Raw genomic sequence first — 16,748 nt, 5'->3', positions numbered from 1 at the left:
CACGGTACATATATAAGATATCCTGCCTTCTTTAAGCATTAAGCAGTAGGAAAATAGCCTTTGTCTCGGTTTGTGTACATATGATGAAAGTTTTTTGCACCACTTAACCAATTAATTGCTTTCTCTCAATGAATATTCACTAATTATAGGGGGAGACATGAACGCAGTACTAGATTTAAATCAGGATAGATCAGGGGTCAATCACACAAAGGCCCCAAAAACATGTCTGATGTATGCAGTTGTGGAATCCCACCATCTTACAGATACACAACCCTACTAGCAAGGATTACACCTTCTTTTCCACACGTCACCTCACCCACTCCCACATTGATTATAGTTTGTGTTCCAGTGAGCTTAAGGCAATGTTCCATACGATAGCAATAGAACCAGCAATTCTGTCTGATCACAATGCGGTGATAACCATTGTGATGTTAGGAGAAAGATCTAGGAGGTGGCAATTTAATGATTCCCTTCTCCAGAACACAGCTTTTGATGTAGAATTTAGACCCAAACTGGCTGAGTTTATATAATATCAATCAATGCAACTCAGTTTCTGGCCCTGTATTTATTTGGCAGGCAACTTAAGGATTTATTAGAGACTCCACATCTTCCTTCGCGGTCAACTTGAAGAAGAAAAGAGAGGCAAGGATTGCGGAATTGGAAAAATGCTCCAACACTTTAGAGCAGTCTCTTAAGACTTGTTTTTCTAAATCTACACATACTCTTTTAGTCACAAGTTGAACAAAGCTAAATGATCTGCTAAGGACAACTGAATTCATAATGCACAGAGTGAGGCAAAATTATTATTTTGATGGCTGTAAACCAAGCAAATTGCTTGCTCTTAAATTAAAACAAAGCAAATCTAGAGCTACTATCAACAGCATCCGTACAGACCGAGGTATCTCAACAAATCCTAAAGATATCAGCGCCACTTTTCAATCCTTCTATTCAAAGTTGTATGGGTCCTCCTGCAACCCAGATCCTACACAGTGCCAGGAGTTCAAAAAACAACTAAACCTGCCTCTTCTTGACCCAGAGGCGGTAGAAGAACTGGGTCAACCTTAGAGGAACTTAAATCAGCATTAAAAACAGTTAAAAAGAGAAGACGGATGGAAGACGGATGGAATTCCATCAGAACTTCTTCTACAGTATTTTGACATATTAGGACCTACCATTTTACAAGCTTTAACCTCAGCCATAGAGATGGGTACTTTTCACCAACAAACCAACACTGCGCTAATTTCTGATATACCCAAAAAGGGCAAAGATCTTACGGATTGCTCAAATTTCAGCCCATCAGCCTCATCGGGACTGATATTAAGCTTTATTGCGACAGGGATGCCCGCTTTCCCCCATGCTGTTTGCAAAATAAAATCTGTAATGTCCAGATCAAATCCAATAGCAGCTCAATATCATTATTTGCAGATGATATTTTGTTGTACATCTCTGATCTTGAGGACTCTATTCCAAAATTTCTTAAGATCTTCAACGAACTGGAATATCTAATCTTCTTTTATTGAACAACAGGCATGTGACATCAGCCATTAGTGTTACAATACCAACCCAAAGCAAAATTACATATTTGGGCATCATTATACAGCGAGTTGTCCAGAACAACTATGAAACTATATTAAGTAATGTTCAAAGGGATCTGGCAATTGGTCAGTGCTGCTGGCATCACTCTGTAGTGATGGATTGCTATTGTTAAAATGAACATAGTTCCTCGTGTGAATTTCTTAATAATAAATTTAATTTATATTGCACTTTTCACGAACTCAAAGTTGCTTTACAGGGTTTAGATAATAGAGACAAACAAAACAAGATTCAGGCACAGATGAAAAGTGAAAACTGAATGATGTGAAAACTGCGGAGGTTGGACTTTTGGATGCAGAGGAGACCAGAGACCAGCTGAGGTGGATCTGAGGGACCGTGAGGGTTGGTACGGGGAGAGGAGGTCAGTGAGGTATGAGGGGGTCAGATGGTGGAGGGCTTTGTAGGTGAGGACCAGGATTTTGTAGGTGATCCGGTGGGAGATAGGAAGCCAGTGGAGTTGTTTTAGGACTGGAGTGATGTGGTGCCAGGATTTGGAGCGGGTGATGAGTCGGGCGGCTGAGTTCTGGACCAGTTGGAGTTGGTTGATGTTGGTGGAGCTGATGCCAAGTAGAAGTGAGTTGCAGTAGTCCAGTCGGGAGGAGATGAAGTCGTGAATGAGTCTTTCAGCAGCAGGGGGGTGTGAGAGAGGGTCTGATTTTGGGGATGTTGCGGAGGTGAAAGAAGGAGGTTTTAATGACATGATGGATGTGGGGCTGAAGGGAGAGGGTGGAGTCAAAGATCACACCAAGGTTACGGACCTGGGGAGATGGGGAGACAATGGTGCCGTCGATGGTAGGGATCAATAGATTTGAGGTTGCGCAAGATGATTTCTCTGAGGAGGTGGGGGCGTGGGGTTGGAGAAGGAGGTCGAGCACCGGTTGGTTTGTGGAGCAGACCAGGTCGAGGATGTGTCCTTTTTCATGGGTGGGGAATGTGACATGTTGGGTGAGAGAGAAGTTATCCAGTAAAATGGTGAATTCTGATGAGAGCTTGCAGGTGGGCGAGTCCATGTGGATGTTTAAATCACCGAGTAGCAGCAGACGTGGAGAGAGAGATGAGGCTAGTGTGAGGAGTTCAGTAAAATCAGAGAGGAAGGAGGGATTTGGTTTAGGTTGCCGGTAAATGAGGATGACTGTGATGGAGGAAAGAGCTTTGAAGGTGAGATATTCAAATGATGATACTGAGGGGAGGTTGAGTTCTGTGATGCAAAAGTTCTGATTGAAGATAACAGCGAGGCCACCTCCACGGCGGGAGGGGAAGGGTTTGCAGATGTAGTTGTAGCCAGGGGGGGATGCTTGGTTGATCATTTTGGCACTCACATCAGTTATCCACCTCTGTGCCCCTAGTCCACAGCTAACCGCTATCATGGAGCCCTCAGTCCATAAGTCGTTGGGTTGTTGCCAGGTTTCGGTGAACAGGAGGAAGGGTCGGTGGGGTGTGGGGGCATTGCAGTTAAGGGGGGACAGTGAGCGGATTTGCAAATGATTGGAGAGTATGATTAAGGGTATGTGAAGTGCGGAAAGTACTGCAGTCCAGTCCGGGTTTTCTGTGCAGCCTGACGGTGCGTTCAGCCCTATGTGATCCAGTGGGTGAAGCATTCTGATGACGTGGGACAGGTGCGACAGAGCGTGCAGGTGACTAGATGGATGGAATGGATTGTCCGTGGTGGAAAAAACAAACTTGCGGCGAGAGCTTCTGTGGATGTACCTGGGTCGACGTAGAAGTCCAAGCTGTTTGATTGCTGGGATGCAGGATGGAATGGAGTAGTTGATGAGTTCGACTTGCAGAGTTGAATATTTGAACATGATGCTGAGCGGAGGGACTGAGGGCTCCATGATAGCGGTTAGCTGTGGACTAGGGGCACAGAGGTGGATGACTGATGTGAGTGCCAAAATGATCCACGGCATGACAGGAGGAGATGAAAGTCCAGTCTCGGTCACGGCTCGCATCTGGTGGAGGTTTCCTGTGAGAAGGAGGTCAGCAATCGGGTTAGCCGCTCTAGCAGCTAGCTAGCCGCCACGCGTTGGGTGAACGGGGGCAGCCAGCTAGCGGCTAACCGACGAGGCAACAGTCCGGTCGAGGAGCCCAGGCGGCTTCGGCAACCAGCTGAGAGGCTGTCCAGAGGTACAGAGGCTGTCCAGAGCTAGGGGTACAGCGAACACAAACAAACAGGAACACAATAGCAGACGGAGAAGCGGCGAATAAACAGCGCCAGCGTCCTCTCACGTCGAGGTAAAGTCTAAGGTGTTAACAACTGAGCCCTGAGGGGAACGCAATTAATTGGGAGATAGTTTGGGACAACATTTGCCAGTGTTCCAAGAACCCAAATCACCAGTATATCCACTTTAACCATGCTATAGGACATGTTGGACTCCTCAGAAGAGATACTTCTCTAAAGTAATTCTATTGTACGTTCTGTCAACCTGAACAAACTGGAACTTTCCTGCATATGGTCTGGGAGTGTGAACAGGTACATGAGTTTTGGAATAAAACAACATCAATAATATCTGATGTGGGTAGCACTGGTAATAAAATGGTAATAGTGGGGTAACAGTGTGATAATAAAGAGGTAACATATAGGTAATATGTAATTACCAAAGTAATAACTGGGTAATCTTATCACCTTATTACCCCAGGGTAATAAGGTGATAAGAAGATAACATGTGTAATAACATGCAATTACCAATGTAATAACTAGGATAGGGTTTAATGATAACATATGTATATCTGGGTAATGGTAATATAGTCATATTAATATTGTAATAACATGCAAATAATGGGGTAATATATGTTGATGTTTTCACAGTATTATAGTAGCCTATAATAAGCATAATGATATTAATATTGATAATATAACCAAATTAGATAAAACTTCTTGGAATTTAAAATTGGTAATTACCATATTATAATGTTGAAATTCATCCACCCTTTATGTTCCAAATATTTCCCTTTTGTTTCAAGGTAATACTTTACAAATGATATGTTTAATCTTGTGACTTCTTACCTGGAAACACGTCTGGTAGTTTGTGTAATAACCATGAATCAGTGCTGCAAAATGCAAAACTGCCTGTTTCTATTTCATTTAATGGTAATATTAGAATAACAGAGGTGCAGAGATTACCTGGAAATGCGGTAGTATATATTGTAGCTAACACGTAAACTGAAATAAAGGAAATATGTCATGTATTGTTATACAGTGTACGTAGTATAACCTATATTGTTTATCTAAATAAGCACAACCCAAGATAGTGGCAAACTAGCTTACTGAAGCATACTGTCAGTCTAATATGAGCTATCAATCATCATCAAAAATATACATATGGCACTTATAATGGCACAATAATTAACAAAGCTATCAGAACAGTATGTCAGCATCTATTTCACATCCAACCATACCAAAGGCATGGAACATCGAAGATTGAAGCTGAAACTTTAGTCAGGAAGTTGAATGTGAGCAGGACAGCCTCATTGTTTGTCAACACAAACAATGAGGCTGTCCTGCTCACATTCAACTTCCTGACTAAATCCCATGGTGCAAAGGTCCTACAGTTCTTAAAGGAACACACACGCATGTGGAACAAACTACTACCAGCAATGGGAGAAGAAAAACATTTAAGTAAACTAATGTCCTGATGGGGACAGAACAAAATGAAATAGAAACAGGTAGTTTTGCATTGTGCAGCACTGATTCATGGTTGTTACACAGAAACTACCAGATGTGTTTCCAGGTAAGAAGTCACAAGATTAAACATATAATTTGTAAAGCATTACCTTAAAACAAAAGGGAAGTATTTGGAACATAAAGGGTGGATGAATTTCAGCATTATAATATGGTAATTACCAATTTTAAATTCCAAGACGTTTGATCTAATTTGGAAGGTATCACGCTGATAGTAGCCTATAATACTGTGAAAACGTCAACATATATTACCCCATTATTATCATGTTATTACAATATTAATATGACTATATTACGAACCCTTTCCTAGTTATTACATTGATAATTGCATGTTATTACATCCGTTACCTTCTTATCACCTTATTACCCCAGTATTACTATTATTATTATTATTATTATTATTGTGATGTTTACTTTGGTAATTACATGTTATTACCAGGGACGGACTGACAATCTGTGCATTCGGGAAAAGTCTGCACAAAAAAGTCTAATAAAGCTATATTAATAGCCAACAACAGGGGGCACTAATACAATCACTTATATGCTACGTGTAAAAAAAAAGAAAACTGAGGAAGAAGAGTAGGCCTATTGCAGGGCGAAATCAAATCGCCGGCAGATCGGGCTAGGTTTACCCAGTCTATAGGCCGACATCATTAGACGTGACAATGGCTAGTAGAAAACATAAGGAGAAAGGTGGATGGGAAAAATTCAAAGAAAAGAGGGCCAAGTCTCTTGAGACTGATGCAGCAAAATGCAAAAAGCTCACAGAGGGCCATGATGAGGAACAGACAGCAGAGTTAATTTCACATCAGCAAGAGGTACTGGTAAGTGCCAGGAGCAGGACACATTATAATAGGCTGCCTTTACCCCTATCTTAGCGAATTGCATAGTCAGCTATCAACATGGGTGTGCATCATGATTATGAAAATGATCGTGCCATTTAATGCTGTCAAACTTAACGTGTTTAATAATTTCTGTTAGGTTAATTTGAAACATTAAACGCATTAGAAATTAATCGCGGGTTGACCACAATTTCACTTTGTTGTATATGAGAGGTTGCAGTGAGCTCACTTTTGCTGCTAGGATGAAGACTATGGTATTGATTTAAACGGGAAAATATCAGACATGCATTGGTACCACTCTAAACGTGCTAACAAACAGGAAAGGGGGCTAAATACAGGGCTGCAGACTAACTTTTTTCACTAGGAGCACAGTGGCTCCCCAACTGAAAAGTTTAGGGGCGCAACCAGAAAATTTAGGGGCACACACCGTAAATTAACATGCTAACCAAATATTCACATTTCTACTAATTTCCACTGTATTACTAATAAATACTTTGATAATAGATACAGAAATTACAATGTGCTGTTTCAAATTCAGTGTCACTTATGAAGATGCAACATAGAAGGTTAACCGACAGCACCATCATTGTCATGAAAAACAAAAACAAAAATATATATATATATATATACCAGGTCTAGTCTACAGTGAATTCAACTTAAAATTAAACATGCATTGTTTAAGCTACTACTGAACCAATATTGGTACCGATACCTGAAATTCGGTTCCGTTAGACAACAGTACCTTTTTTTGGGTACTTTACCTCTATAATTACAAAACAATTACTTCAGTTGTCAAACCTATTTATCCTATGTACTTAGAACATTGTTATTTTATTAATTAAACAAAATCCTCCCCTCCCAAACGCATCCCTACAACCTAATAAATTGAATAATTATTCATTTCTTACTCACTGTAACTTTTATTCTTGTATTTGTATATTCTCTTTTAGCCTGTTTTATTTTCATGACCGTTTTTAATTGCTCTTTAATGTTTCATGTAAAGCACTTTGAATTGCCTTGTTGCTGAAAGGTGGTGTAGAAAAAAAGTTGCCTTGCCTTACAACCTCAGCCTGTCAGTCAGTCACCAGGGCACAGAAACCACTGTTGTGCCTGCTTAGGAAGTGTAACGTCAACAGCACCGCGACCGCTTTCGGCGCTCCGCTAATATCATATCGCAGCAAACGCTGCCTGTGTGAAGTTTTGAAAAACTGTAACCACACTTGACTCACTGTGACTTCAATAAAACTGCAGAGCCTACGTAGTTTGCACTGTCCACAGCTAAGTGCGTGTGTGCGAGTGCGTGTGTGCGAGTGCGTGTGTTTGTGTCAGAGCTCCGCTCTCTGTCAGTTTTCAGAGAGGACAGATAAGCTTGAGCTTACGCGCTCTCAGGTACCGAAATTTCAACGTTTAACGTGTAAAAAAGGGGGCAAATTTACTGGTCGCACATGTGCGACTGGATGTAAAATTCAGTCGCACACTCTCAAATTTTGGTCGCAAAATGCGACCATTTGGTCGCAGTCTGGTGCCCTGTAAATAATTCACCAAATTTAACCAAAGGTTTAACCAAAAAATCCTAGCTTGCACATTATGTCTGTCTTCCATCAGAGTGCAGTTTTTCCTTGTCTTTCATATTTGCGTTTACTATTGTGGAACTGGCAAAGACCTGGTGGTTGTTTGTGAAAGCTCCACAGACAAAATTGATAGGGCCTAGTCATTTAGAATTAAGAATCGCTTAAGGAGCAGAAATTCTCAGGAACACCTGGAAACATTCATGTTAATAGCCACAGAGAAGGACATCCTCAGAATAGTGCCCTTCTCAAGAAACTTTTACTTCCCCAACATTAAATTTGCTTACATTATATTTGAATAGTTATAAGTTATAGTACTAACACTCTCAGTGTAGTTTTGGTATAGGCCTACAATATATCTAATCCCCATGTTCAGGTACAGCAAGTAGCCTACTTTATCTCTGAAAGTGGTGTCAGTAATATAATATAAAAACTGTTTTATAATTACAAGTTTGTGTAATTTGGGGTTTCTGTAGCTAGTGACATTTCATTATTTTTATTTTCAATGCAGATGTAATGGCATTGTACATTTTTAGTTTTTATTTGAAGGCTGAGGCTTCATTAATAAACACAACCAATGATGATAATTGTATCAACATTGATATGCTACTTGCTGTGAATACCTTGTCTGATAGGCTACAGTATTGTGGCATAGTATCAGGACATCCTGGCTAGTGTCTGTTGCACACGGCTAGGGGTGAATGGCCGGATGATGGGCCTGTTTGGGAGAAAGTCCACAGCTGTTTTTTAGCCCCAGTCCGTCCCTGGTTATTACCTATATATTACCTCTTTATTATCACACTGTTACCCCACTATTACCATCCTATTACTGTGGTGTAATGTAAAGTGCTACTCTGATGTGATAGGATGTCAAGTTCCTACTGACCCGATTGTTTTGTAACTTAATGATGACTCTAAATTACACCTGCTTGGGAGACAAAGGAAAATTTGGCTAGCTGGCTCAACTGCAACCAAGAAAATAACTCAACGCTGGCTCCCCCCTCACTTGCTTTGTATAAAGCAGTGGTTGGCGTATTTTCTAGACATAGTTATGCTTGAGCTCTCTACAGCAAGGATTAACAAAGCCAAATCATCAACTATCAGCCTATGGGAAAGTGCAACAGCACAAATATCAGACTTAATAAACTAAACTAAAAAGAGAGTGATTAGGCAAGGTGTGGTTTCTGTTTGTTTGTTTGTTTGTTTGGTCTTCCTCGAGACTGTAGAGGGTGGGGGGTGGGAGAGGGTTTTTGTTCTTGTTCAATTTGTGTTTCTCTGTTCTGTGCACCATCTGATATTACCTGTCACACATTGTGGAATTTGTTTTGTATGTCTGAAGGTGCTAATAAAAAGTTGATCGCAAAAAAAAGGAGTGGACTGAGTACTGCACCTTGCGGGACACCGGCTTCGGGAATGATAGGGGTGGATATCCTCTATGTGATCTCTTCAATATAACATAGAGGATATCTATGAATTACCCAGTCTACTATGAATTATCCAGTATCTGGAAATGTTCACGCATTACTCTACACTAAAGGAGGCGAAGTGCTAGATCTTACCAACTATAGACCAATTTCTATCATCTGCTCTGTCGTTAAAGTGTTTGAAAAATGAATTTATAATCAACTGTCATGCTATCTTAATGAAAACAATATCCTTTCACCTTTTCAGTCTGGCTTTCGTTCAAATCACTCTACAATTACTGCACTGCTAAAACTAACCAACGATATTCTCACTGCCTCGAACACTTCTGAACTAACTGGTGCTATTTTCATTGATTTGACAAAGGCTTTTGACTTAGTCATTACATTCTTCTGGATAAACTTCACGCTATTGGCCTTTCACACACTGGATTACTATGGTTTAATTCATATCTTCACAATAGAAAACAATGTGTTGTTATTAATGGAAACAAATCTGACACTAACTCAACAGTGTGGTGTGCCTCAAGGATCAACCCTTGGTCCACTTCTTTTCTCCATATTTATTAATGATCTTCCTTCTATTTGTAAGTGTTCTGTTCAGCTTTATGCTGATGATACGGTTATATATACTTCACATACAAATTTAGTACAGATTGAAGCAGATTTACAGTCTGATTTTAATAACTTACAACACTGGCTTGCAGTTAATAAGTTACTCCTCAATAAAACTAAAACACATACTATGATTTTTGGCACTTGACAGAATATCAAACTCAAATGCAAAACACATTCATGTCGTATTTCCTGTCTGGATGGCACTACATTGCAGAAAGTTGACCATATAAAATACCTGGGCCTACACTTTGACTCTTTTAACTACCATATTAATCACATTGTAAATTGAATTATAGTCTTAGTCTCCTTTTCCGTTCCAGAAACGAAAAAAAGTTTTCCACTTAAGGTCGAAAAGAAATTGCTCTTCAGCTTATATTGCCAATAATGGATTATGCTGATTCTGTGTATTGCATTGCTTCGAATACCTCTCTTGCTCCTCTTACTAGAGTGTATAATAGATTGTGTAGATTTATTCTTAACTGCTCATTCACAACTCATCACTACAATGTATGAACTTCTTGACTTGCCAACACCATATATAAGAAGACATTCATTGGTTGCACTTTGTGAACACAAGTGTGTTCATTTCAACTAGCCTTTTTATTTAAAACTGTTTTTGGTTCCTTTTTCCTCCACTCATCATTTAAGACATACTGTACAGCTTTTCCTTTCAGTACCTAATGTCTCTAAGTCCATATCAAAAAAAGCTTTTATGTTTAAAGCACCTTCTGACTGGAATAACTTACCAGTAAATATCTGTTCCATTTCATCTTTCAGACTCACTTTGATACAAACTGTACATTTAGACTTTAACACTCTCCAATTTCATCTCATTCCTCACTCTTCTCTCTTTATTGAACCACTTAATCTCACTGACATTCTACAGTGATGCTTGGCTATATTTTGAATGATCATTATTCCCATGTTGTAATTGTAGGCTCTGTGTGTTTTTTGTTGTTGTCTGTTTTGAGTTTGTTGTTGTTTGGTTATTTGTTTCTGTTCTGTTCTGTTTTGTTTATCATGTTTGTATGTGTGCAATGTTTTTTGTTGTATTTTGTTCAGTACCCCCTCGAAAACGAGATGGTACATCTCAAGGGGTTATCCTAATAAAAGAATTTCAAAAGATTTATATGGAATGGTAAAAAACTCTACATTTTAATAAATTACAAAGACGATTGATAGAGAAGGTTTGGGTCTACCAAAGATGATGTATTACTACTATGCTTTTAATTTAAGGCATCTGGCCCACTGGTCACTTCCTCCTGAGAGAGTCCCACCCTGGTATTCCATTGAGCAATCTGTTCTTGCCCCATTATCGCCATTACAAAGCCTGTCTGTCAAACTGTATGTTGAGGCAAAAACACAACCGATAATTGCTCTTCAAAGTAGTTTGGAGAAATTTGAAATTCCCAGGTCTCAATTTTTCAGATACTTGCCATCTGCTATTGGGGATTTTATGGTCCAGTTCTTCAGCCCCGAAGGCACCAGAATGTTTAGATAAGGTGTTGATGAAATATGGGAAAGGTCATGAAGCTTCTGGGTATTATTCTATGCTGATTCAGAACCTGGGGGATGGAGCCTGGTCAGCCCTCAAGAAGACATTGGAAAAGGATCTGATTATTACACTGGATAATGACTAGACAGAATTTGTAGAAATATTAAAACTATGTCACACGTTGTAAGGGTGCACCTCATTCAGTTTAAGATTATGCATTGCTTCTATTGGACTCTCTCCAGATTGTTTAGACATGGATTGAAAGACACACCAACGTGTTAGAAATGCAAGATGGAGGATGGCCAATTACTTCATGTCCTATGGTCCTGTGAGATGGTAGGCAGGAATTTTGGACCGGGATACATGATAACCTATGTCTGATTGCAGGGACCCAAGTTCCATTCAGTCCAAGACTATTTTTCTAGGAGATGGGTCAATACTAAGCGGGATGGGAAAAAAAGTTGAATTGAATTGATAGATAAGCACATAAGAAGCTGGGTACAAATTAGTTTAATGATAGCCATTCAGATTATTTTAAGAGGATGGAGGAATGAAGGAGTGCCTTCAATCCAGGAGTGTGTTTGTGAGATGTCTAGAGTGGCAGCGTTGTGTCAAAAATGTCATATTAAACGGTTTTGAATGTTGAACTAGGAAAGGGGGAAAGTATCTGAGCTTTCTGGAGGGCTCCTAAAAAGCCAGGTGCTGTGGAGAGGCGTATACTATATGCTTATTGTTTTGCCATATATATACAGTATATATGTTTATTTGGTTTACAGCTGTCTATTTTCTCATTATTTTATTGGGGGGGGGTTTAAGGTGGAGGGGGATGTGTTCATGGTGTGAGTTGTATGTTCTGCATCTTGTTATGAATTGAACATAAAAACTGGTAATCATAAAAAAAAATCATATATAAGCCAGTTAGTCTAGGAAATGAGCTATGGTGCACACCTCCCACATACTCACCCCTCCTCCCCAATGAAGCTGACGTAGAGCTTGCTGCGCTGCAGGTCTTTACGGGAATAGCACATGATCTGGTTGAAAGCATCTTCCAGCAGATGGTCACGACGGATGATCAACCTGAGACACAATCACAAACAAGTAAGTGGACAGACAGACGCATACAATTGTGTAAGCACAAAAAAATTAGAAGAAAGGTCTGTCTTCAAACAAACACATTACACCTACTTTAGCTTCCCTGGTCCTTGGCCGTAGCCTTTAGTTTCCAGTTTCCTGTAGAAGTTGCGCAGTTTGGCTTCAAAATCTCTCTTGTAAGGTGCTGGGGCTCTGGCATTAGCTCTCTGAGTACCTACAGGCAGCGAGAAAGAGAAAAGTTTTACTCCTTTACTGCACTGGGATATGTCAGTAATCGGGACAGGTCGGTGCATTCCAGTGGTTATTTTGTGATGCCAAAAAAATTATGTCTGTGTGTGACTGGACTCTCAGGGCCCTATTTTAATGATCTAAGCGTACGGCGTGAAGCACCTGGCGCAGGTGCGTTTAGGGCGTGTACGAATCCACTTTTACTAGTTTAACAGCGAAAAAAAGGCTCCGTGAGCCAGGCGCATGGTTCAAAAGGGCTGTACTTAGTGTAGTATTAATCATAGGTGTGTTTTGGGCATAACATGCAATAAACCAATCAAAGTGTCATCTTCCATTCCCTTTAAAAGCCAGGTGCGTTTGTACCTTGGCGCATTGCTATTACAATGGCGGATTTGCTAAGCAGGAAGGCGAGATTTTCAGGAGAAGAAACTGCTCGTGCGTGAAGTGAAAGCACGCGAGCACTATGCCACCAAAACTCCACGAGGTGAAGCAGGCGTTAAAATAACAATGAAATGCTGTGTTATTAACTTTAGACAAGGTTTTTGTTGGTCAGTGGTGCGATCACTTTCCGCTGCCTCAAGATAGCAATATGCCAAGAATGCACCTGAACACCTCCCTGTAAGACGAGCATGGCCATGGGCGCACAAATGGGTGCAGGTGCATTTGCTATTTAAAAGACGTGGGCGTTGGATGGTTTTAAACTAGCAAAGACACTTGCGTTGGGCTTTGCGCTGCGCCGAGTGCAAGATAGGGCATTAAGTCTCTTACCAGGCGAGTTCTGTGGGGAAGAGACAGGGGATCCCCGAGGTGACTGGCAGTAGCTGGGGTGAAGTAAGGCGTGAGGAGGCACATAGGACATTACTTCATCTTCAAACAGACTGCAGAGGAGAGAGAGAGAGGAGGAGAGACAGAGCAATTTAGCATCGCAGCTAACATGCGCCATTCTCAATTTATAAATTCAGAATCCAAAATTCAACATTAAAAAATTCAATATACCAAATTCAGATGCAAAATACAATGTATTAAATGTATACGTAATGTATTCAACTAACATATTTTCAACTTCCTCAAATTCAGCAGGCCAAATTCAGCTGCAAAATGTAATGTTTAAAATTCAGTGTTAACATCCGGGAACCCAAGGAAAAGCAATCGATTCTAGAATCTAGATAGGTAGTTTGCCATAGTAGTTGCAGCAAACAACTATTTTGTCTGCTATTTCATCACTAATTTCACTTTTAAGACTTTTTTATGCGAGAAATCGAATGGGCAGTTTTACAAAAATTTATGACCAATTCAACATTTACTCTGATGTTGTCGGACTTGAGAAGCTCCTGTCTGACGTGACAGTCAGCTTGTGGCGGCCAGGATCGCTCCCTCGTCGGCTGACCAGCATACCTGCCAACACTCCCGGTTTGTTATTTCTCCCAGGAAACTCCCATAATTTGCATGGCCCAAACTCCGTTATAAATAATTGGACCAATATGTTTGTCTAATGTTGACCAGTTGCCAGATCTTGTATGAAACGAATCTTATTCACACAGTCCACACACCATATACAATTTTCAACCCATTTGCCACCTCAACCTGGCAAACTATAACCCCATTGCGCAGTTGATCTCTATGCAAGCTTCGCGGAAAGTTCAGACCCGAAAGCGAACCGATAAAAATGGCAGGTGAAGGCGGTGTTCACACAAAGAAATCGATTGATAACTCACACAAGACTCTACCTTAAACGGGTCACCAGTTATGAAAGGGGGCATGGGTTAAGCATAGGGGGGGCGGGCCAAACCATCACCATTTAATAAGGAACTCTCTGCTGAGTTCAATGATACCTCACACAAGGCTCTACATCTAACGGGTCATAAGTTATAAACTAGAACTGCAAGCAGTTATGACGGGGTCCAAGCTTCCCGGCGCGAGTCACCTCCGACGACCCGGGGAGCGCACGAATGCGGGACCCAAAGCGTAATGGTGGGGAGGCAAATATCAGGAAATATTGAGAGGTGTGAGCCGCAAGGTCTGCAGTATATTGCCGTTGCAATATCCCATTAACATTGATTGAGTAAAAGGGCTGAAACTCGTCTACATTGATTATAGCGCCCCCTAATGGCCAATCTTCATGAAATTTGGTACAGAGCCTCAGAGTGGCATGCCAAACGAGCAACACAAGTTTTGTGTTGATAGCAATTACTGCGGTGGAGAAATTGCAATCAATCGCAAATGTCCCATTTACATGCATTGAGTTATCGGCCAAAACGCATAATCATTGATTATAGCGCTCCCTAAAGGCCGATCATCGCCAAATTTGGTACGGGGCATCGTAGTGGAATGTTGAACAACAATCTCAAGGTTTTTCTGGATTTCTGTTTGTTTATTGGTTGTTGTTTTTTTTCCCCTTGAGACCGCAGAGGGTGGGGGGTGGGTGAGGGTTTTTGTTCTTGTTCAGTTTGTATTTTTCTGTTTCTGTTCTGTATGTTTGCATAAAATAAAACAATAAAAATTTGATCTAAAAAAGAAAAAGACATCCATCCATCCATCCATCCATCTTCATCCGCTTATCCGGGGTCGGGTCACGGGGGTAGCAGCTCCAGCAGGGGACCCCAAACTTCCCTTTCCCGGGCCACATTAACCAGCTCCGACTGGGGGATCCCGAGGCGTTCCCAGGCCAGGTTAGAGATATAATCCCTCCACCTAGTCCTGGGTCTCCCCCGAGGCCTCCTCCCAGCTGGACGTGCCTGGAACACCTCCCTAGGGAGGCGCCCAGGGGGCATCCTTACCAGATGCCCGAACCACCTCAACTGGCTCCTTTCGACGCAAAGGAGCAGCGGCTCTACTCCGAGCTCCTCACGGATAGCTGAGCTTCTCACCCTATCTCTAAGGGAGACGCCAGCTACCCTCCTGAGGAAACCCATTTCGGCCACTTGTACCCTGGATCTTGTTCTTTCGGTCATGACCCAGCCTTCATGACCATAGGTGAGGGTAGGAACAAAAACTGACCGGTAGATTGAGAGCTTTGCCTTCTGGCTCAGCTCTCTTTTCGTCACAACGGTGTGATAAATTGAATGTAATACCGCACCTGCTGTGCCGATTCTCTGACCAATCTCCCGCTCCATTGTCCCCTCACTCGCGAACAAGACCCCAAGGTACTTGAACTCCTTCACTTGGGGTAAGGACTCATTCCCTACCTGGAGAAGGCACTCCATCGGTTTCCTGCTGAGAACCATGGCCTCCGATTTAAAGGTGCTGATCCTCATCCCAGCCGCTTCACACTCGGCTGCGAACCGATCCAGTGAGTGCTGAAGGTCACAGGCCGATGATGCCATCAGGACCACATCATCTGCAAAAAGCAGCGATGAGATCCCCAGCCCACCCGAACTGCAACCCCTCTCCACCCCGACTACGCCTCGATATCCTGTCCATAAATACTACAAACAGGATTGGTGACAAAGTGCAGCCCTGGCGGAGGCCAACTCTCACCTGAAAGCGAGTCCGACTTACTGCCGAGAACCCGGACACAGCTCTCGCTTTGGTCGTACAGAGATTGGATGGCCCTGAGAAGGGACCCCCTCACCCCGTACTCCCGCAGCACCTCCCACAGTATCTCCCGGGGCACCCGGTCATACGCCTTCTCCAGATCCACAAAACACATGTAGACTGGTTGGGCATACTCCCAGGCTCCCTCCAGGATCCTTGCGAGAGTAAAGATCTGGTCCGTTGTTCCACGACCAGGACGGAATCCGCATTGTTCCTCTTCAACCTGAGATTCGACTATCGACCGAACCCTCCTTTCCAGCACCTTGGAGTAGACTTTACCGGGGAGGCTGAGAAGTGTGATACCCCTGTAATTGGCACACACCCTCTGGTCCCCCTTTTTAAAAAGGGGAACCACCAATGTTGAAGAGGCGTGTCAACCAAGACAACCCCTCCACACCCAGAGCTTTAAGCGTTTCTGGACGGATCTCATCAATTCCTGGGGCTTTGCCACTGTGGAGTTGTTTAACTACCTCAGCAACCTCCACCAGGGAAATTGATGCCAATCCCCCCTCATCCTCCAGCTCTGCCTCTACCATAGAGGGCGTATTAGTCGGATTTAGGAGTTCCTCAAAGTGCTCCTTCCACCGCCCTATTACCTCCTCAGTTGAGGTCAACGGCGTCCCATCCTTACTGTACACAGCTTGGATGGTTCCCCGCTTCCCCCTCCTGAGGTGGCAA

General features: G+C 42.1%; 1 protein-coding gene across 1 annotated transcript in view; it reads right to left on the bottom strand.

Annotated features, from left to right (window-relative positions):
- Positions 1–16,748, bottom strand: part of hecw2b (HECT, C2 and WW domain containing E3 ubiquitin protein ligase 2b) — a 146,959-nt gene that overhangs the window by 11,818 nt on the left and 118,393 nt on the right. Inside the window, exons 20-22 of the mRNA XM_078243453.1 lie at positions 13,305–13,414; positions 12,402–12,522; positions 12,180–12,293 (exon numbers count right to left, since the gene is read on the bottom strand). Coding sequence (XP_078099579.1) covers positions 12,180–12,293; positions 12,402–12,522; positions 13,305–13,414 — 345 coding nt within the window. The remainder of the gene's footprint in view (positions 1–12,179; positions 12,294–12,401; positions 12,523–13,304; positions 13,415–16,748) is intronic.

The sequence above is a fragment of the Sander vitreus genome, chromosome 24, assembly GCF_031162955.1.
Source record: "Sander vitreus isolate 19-12246 chromosome 24, sanVit1, whole genome shotgun sequence".
Lineage (NCBI taxonomy): Eukaryota > Metazoa > Chordata > Actinopteri > Perciformes > Percidae > Sander > Sander vitreus.
The sequence above is the reverse complement of the archived record's forward strand: the minus strand, read 5'-3'. Positions and strand labels throughout refer to the sequence as shown.